Source organism: Piliocolobus tephrosceles, chromosome 21 (genome assembly GCF_002776525.5).
Source record: "Piliocolobus tephrosceles isolate RC106 chromosome 21, ASM277652v3, whole genome shotgun sequence".
NCBI classification, from domain to species: Eukaryota; Metazoa; Chordata; class Mammalia; order Primates; family Cercopithecidae; genus Piliocolobus; species Piliocolobus tephrosceles.
This window is the reverse complement of record NC_045454.1, coordinates 34,733,828-34,739,294: the sequence shown is the minus strand read 5'-3', so window position 1 is coordinate 34,739,294 and position 5,467 is coordinate 34,733,828. Positions and strand designations below refer to the sequence as shown.

Here is a 5,467-nt window from a genome sequence, read left to right as displayed (position 1 = left end):
CATCACACCCACACCCTAACATACACCACACCCACACCACACCCCACACATACACGACACCCACACACCCACACCCCCACACACCTACACAGGTACCCCACACATACAACACACATCCAACACACACCCTAACCACACACTACACACCCACACATCACACCCGACACACACCGACACAGATATACTACACACCCACACACACCACACACACCACACACCACAAACACAGATACACCAGCACCCACACACCACACACACACCAGCCAGGCAGTCTGGGCTGCCGGGTTCAGTTCAGTGAAATTTATTGGAGAATGAAAAAAGTCAGCATTCACCTGTTTAGTGTACAAAAAGGACACTAGATCTTTTAAGAAAATAATAGGAAACTGAAGACGCAGATGCCTTTCAATTGTAACATTTTGGCAAAAGTGGAAAGTTCTTGTAAACACCAACCCCATGGCTCAAAATAGTTTTTCTCCACAGTACATTAAAAGAAAAAAAATAGTATCAATAAGTTAGACCATATTTAATCAGCTAGAACTTTGTCCACCAACCCCCAAAACACAAAACTTTTCTTAGCTTCATAATCCCTTAAAAGGAGAACAAATAAACAACAAAAACAACAACAACAACAAAAAGGCAAATTCAACTGACAGCCCCTTGGACTGGTTCCCAGGGCAGAGGGGCGGGCAGTCCCGGGCTGGGACCTCCTGAAATTATCCCACCTCACCCATGTCTGCAGGGCTGGCTGCGGGCAACACAGCGGGGTCCAGCTGACCCTGGAGACCCCCTGGAGCCTGCTCGGCCCTTCCCTGGCCGGCCCAGAAGAGAAAAACAACAACAGCTATTGAAACATGAAGGATCAGTTTCCTCGGAGCTCTGGGAACCCGGGGGTCCCAAAGGAGAGAGACTCTTGGGCAGGGGTGGGATGCACTGTGGGCCCTCCATGGTCAGCTCTTTGGAAGCCATCAGGAGGCACCCCTCCACCCCCCAGTTTAGAAAAATAGACACATCTGTATTTTTGCATTTCTGCTCTCCCTGCCTGACTGCTGATGGCAGCAGTGACCCCCATGTGATCCCTGGGCCCTGAGTCACAGCCACCCCCACCACCACCTTCCCAAGTCATGGCTTCATTCAGCCCTAAATGGGAACACACGCCTCAGACCCCACCATGCCCTGGGGGGTCCCCACACACGCACACACACGCACACTTGCGTGGCCCCCCGATGCTTTGGGGGACGCTAGAGTAGGCACAGCAACAAAGCAGCAATTGGGGTGTCTGCAGAGCCTGTACCCCCAGAGCAGGCGGACCCATCCTCCTGGCTCCCCAGCTCTGCCCATGGGTCCCTGGGGCCTCCCTGACCCCAAGGCACCCAGCCCTCCATCAGCCCCTCCCTGAGTGCAAACCTTGGCGGTGGCTCTGCTAAAACGACCCCAGGACCCACAAGTGGACAGAGGGACGGAGGGAGGCCAGCAGCATCGAGACTACAAGGTCTCAACAGTGTGGAATGAGCAGCAGCAGCAAATGGGAAACCGAGGACATCGCAAAGTAAAATCGGACGCCGCTGCAGCCGAGTCTCAACTTGGAGCACAGAAACACAGTGGCCCCTGACAGCTGAGGGCCTCAAACAACAGGGCAGGCCTGGGGGCACCAAAAGCCCTCTGCCCCCTTGGCTCTGAGCAGCTGCCTGGGTACACCAGCTGGAGTTCTCAAAATAGCCACCCAGGCCACCCCATTTGCTTGCTGGAGCAGAGACCCTGCCCGAGGAGGAGAGGCTGGGAACGGGGGTGCCTAAACATAGAGCCAGAGACTAGCAGAGGCCACGTGCCCAGACCCCGCGCCCTCAGAACGCGGCTGCACCTTTCGACGGCCTCTGTAATACTGCAGGCAGGACCCAGGGCAGCGGCTAGACCCTGGGTGTCCGAGGAGAGGGAGGCACAGGTTTAGAAAAAAGATTTTGCTTCTCTTTTGTACAAAAATAGACTCAAGTCTCATTAGCAGTAGCTAAAAGTGGCTGTCTTTGTATAAAACTAGAAAAGGCAGGCGCGCCGCCCTGAGGGTCTAGGAGTCTTCTGGCGAGAGAGGAGGCTGAACCCGGGGGGCTGCAGCCAGGGAGGAGGCAGTGGGCTTCTGGGGAGCCCGTCATAGGCAGGGACTGCTCAGGAGGTGCAGGGAGGGCCAAGGTGGGCTTGCAGCCACCCGCCAGGGCGAGACGTCTGCAGGGGCTGCCCTGAAAGCCGGCGGTGCTGGCTCAGATGAGCATCTTCCTCGGGTTTATTTTTTTAAATAAATCCTCTCTCCCCGCTTTTTGCTCCCCCCACCCTCCCAGATCCCCACCATCAGGGCGGGCGGCTAGGGCCAAGCCTGCAGCTGCCGCTGGTCGTACTCGGCGATGAGTCTCTTGATGTGGGCCAGCTTGCTGTGCAGGTACTCGCAGCGGTGCTTCTCCTGGCTGTAGTTGGTATTGGTCTGTGGGACAGCACAGTCACGCTCAGGACAGAGCCTCCCTGGGTGCTGCTCCCCGCTGCGAGCAGGCCAGTGCCCACCCCCCCTCCAACCAAAAACCTGGGCTTGGTGCCCAGCAAGGAGGGTTGTGGTCCAAGGGCAGAGTGGGAGTTGGTTCCCCGCACCTCCTCAGCTTGTGTGGCTGGGCCGGGATGCCACGGCTGAAGACTTGGCTGGGGGTGGCGGGGCAACTTTGGCCTCAGACCCAAAGGCTCTTCCCCCACACCTTACAAGTAGCAGGCAAGGAGGTTGCCCCGGGCCCACCCTCCTCCCTCCGGCTCCCACGGCTCACTTGGAGCCCATCCCAACACAAGAGACACTCTCACCTTTTTGATTTTTCTATATTCCTGCAAAATCTGCCCTCGAGTAGTCTAGAAGAAAAACAAACTTTTGAGATGACAGAATGCATCCCCGCCTGCAGGAAACTCAAATTAGTGGTCCCAGGTGCTCTGAGAAGGGTGAGGGGTGGGAAGGTGGGGCAGCCTCAAGTACAGGGGCAAGTCACACCCCATGGGTCTGCAGCGGCTGTAGCTCCAGAGTGGATGGGGCATGAGGGAAAGGCTGCCGGTCCCTTGGAGGCAAGAGCAGGTGGGGCACTGCTGTCATGCGGGCGTGGGAGGACAAGGAAGTATCCATGTCGCGGCGGGGCTGGGATGGGGGGCTGGGGCATGCAGCAAAAAGGGAGGGGAGGGAGAGATGCTCCAAGAACCCGTGGCTCGCAGCCCCTAGAACCCCATCATGAGTCATCCTCTTTGGAAGCCAAAGGGGCTTTGGCCGGGAGATACCCCGGCATCTGATTAATCGGGGCCCAGCCCTACAGTCAGGTCACCAGTTCTGAAAGGTGGCAGGTGGGGAGGCTGTGTCCAAGGCTGTGGCTGAGGGTGGAGACTCTGTCTACACAGGGCAGCTGAAAGAGCTGTGAGCTCAAGCCAGGGGACCACAGGACTCCTGGTTCCCAGGACCACAGGGACCTGTCACCTCCCCCTGCTACAGTTGTGGCAGCATGGATGGGCTCCAGGGTGCTGGACAGGGCTCAGTTGCGGAGTCTCCCGAGGGTGTGGCACAGGTACCAAGAGCCCTGTGTCCTGGGCTGTGAGAGGACCCCCGGTGCTCAAACGTGTGGGGATCCATGTACCCTGGATCGCCCCCACCCAAGGAGGTGGGTCACAGCTGTCCCCACTGCAAAGGAGGCTGACAAGCTGGGCTGCCTTCAAGGACTCCCACAACAGGGCCCCGGGGCCAGGCCAGAACCATGGAGTTGCCCCATGGAGTGCACCGGGGGAGAAGCGCTGCCTGGGGAAGGGCCAGACTCTGGGGCCACCAGGCAGGCCAGTAGGCTAGTGGTGGCGATGGTATGCGCCCAAATGGGCCCTGGCTCCCGCCAGAGCCGGGGCACAGCAGACAGCGGGGCGGCTCTACCTCATACTCCTCGGAGCCCTGGGAGAGCTGCCGGAGCTGGGCGTCGAGCTGCGTGAACCGCCGTGTGATGCGCTCAATGCGGGCGTGCAGGTCGCGGTACTCGCTGTACTCGGCGTTGAAGTCGTTCTTGTAGCTCTGGCGCTGCTCCGAAGAGGAGATGGCTGCGTACTTCCTGAGACAGGAGAGAGGGGCCACTAAGTGGAGGCTGGAAGGACCCAGCCCCACCCAGGCAGTGGCCATCCTGGCTCCGCTGGCGGCCTGGCCTCTCGGGTGATCCCCTGGCTTATGAGGGGGCCTGGCCCAGAAAAGGCTGCTATGTTTGGAATTCACATACTCAGACTTGCAGTGGCTTTCTGCCTCTGACAACCTGCAGTGCTGGGGGAGGGGGTCTGAACCCAGAAAAGGAAGGCTTGGCCTGCAGGGCCTGGACAAACACTCACAGCAAGTAGTCGGGCGTCTCCGACGTGGACGTGGGAACACTGGAAATGCTGCAGGTTCCGTTTAAACCTATGAGAACAAACAAATACCTCCTGAGTCTGCACCCATGGCACCGGTCTGCAGGAAGCACGCCAGGATGGGGACACGCGTGAAAAGTGTACGCTTTGCTGCTGGAGGGACATGGAGGGACGGCAGAGGGGATGACTGTGTGGCAGGTGCAAGGGCTGAGCACCTGGCACCTGGCAACTGTGGGCTGCTGGACCTGGTCGTGCCCTCCAGGTGTCGAGCAGAGTTCAACGTGCACCTGCGTGTCCAAGGCAAAGCCCTGCAGGACACAGAGCGCCCAGGCATCACCACAGTCACATTCTTGGCAAACAGCAGACAGGTCAGGGAACTGCAGGGCCAAAGCCTGCACAACCGGTCAGAGCTTCCCCCAGGCCAGGTCCTTGCTGCCTCCACTGACTGCATGTCAAAGGTCACTAAGCTGAAAACAAATGACCCCTGGCCTGACCCGAATCTCTGGGGTGTCCCAGTCTCTGGCCAGGCAGGACAAAGACAAGACGACCAGCAGGGCCTGCATCTCTTGCTGCTGACAAAGTTCCAGGCCCTTGGTCTGCGCCCCACCCAGATCGTCCCGTCCTTTCCACTAGACACTGAATTGCAGGCTCCACAAGGCAGCTCCAGGACAGGGCCAGCCAGAGGAGCCCATGGGCCACCCCAATCGGCCATCCGTGAGCAAAGCGTCCATGATGATGCTCAGCCCTTCAGCCCTTCAGGGGCCTGCCCAAAGCTGCACAGCTGATGGCTAGATGGGACCCCAGGCAGCTGTCCTGCTCCTCGGCCATGTGGTGGGGTGCCCTGGCCACATATGACAACACCCCTGAGGGTTTGGCAATCAGGGAGGAGGGGCAGGAGGACTGAAGTGCCCGTCACCTAGGAACACAGTCGCCTCATCCCCTCGGATCACAACTACAATTTAGTGCGTTTCCTAGGCCTTCTTGCAGTGACTTTCTTTCCAATACAGAAATGATTTTATCAATTTCAGATGTATCCTCAATACACTTTTTTTTTTTTTTTTTTTTTTTTTTAAGAGACAGGGTCTTGCTC

General features: G+C 58.1%; 1 protein-coding gene and 1 pseudogene across 2 annotated transcripts in view; both read right to left on the bottom strand.

Annotated features, from left to right (window-relative positions):
- Positions 1 to 285: 285 nt before the first annotated feature.
- Positions 286 to 1,123, bottom strand: LOC111554261 (annotated as a pseudogene). Its single transcript, XR_002735192.1, has one exon. The product of XR_002735192.1 is annotated as an uncharacterized LOC111554261 (transcript).
- The window catches only part of ELL (elongation factor for RNA polymerase II), a 92,309-nt gene continuing 87,127 nt past the window's right edge, over positions 286 to 5,467 (bottom strand). Inside the window, exons 5-8 of the mRNA XM_026457021.1 lie at positions 4,363 to 4,429; positions 3,923 to 4,094; positions 2,830 to 2,874; positions 286 to 2,467 (exon numbers count right to left, since the gene is read on the bottom strand). Of these exons, the coding sequence (XP_026312806.1) occupies positions 2,351 to 2,467; positions 2,830 to 2,874; positions 3,923 to 4,094; positions 4,363 to 4,429 (401 nt within the window). The 3' untranslated portion in view covers positions 286 to 2,350. The remainder of the gene's footprint in view (positions 2,468 to 2,829; positions 2,875 to 3,922; positions 4,095 to 4,362; positions 4,430 to 5,467) is intronic.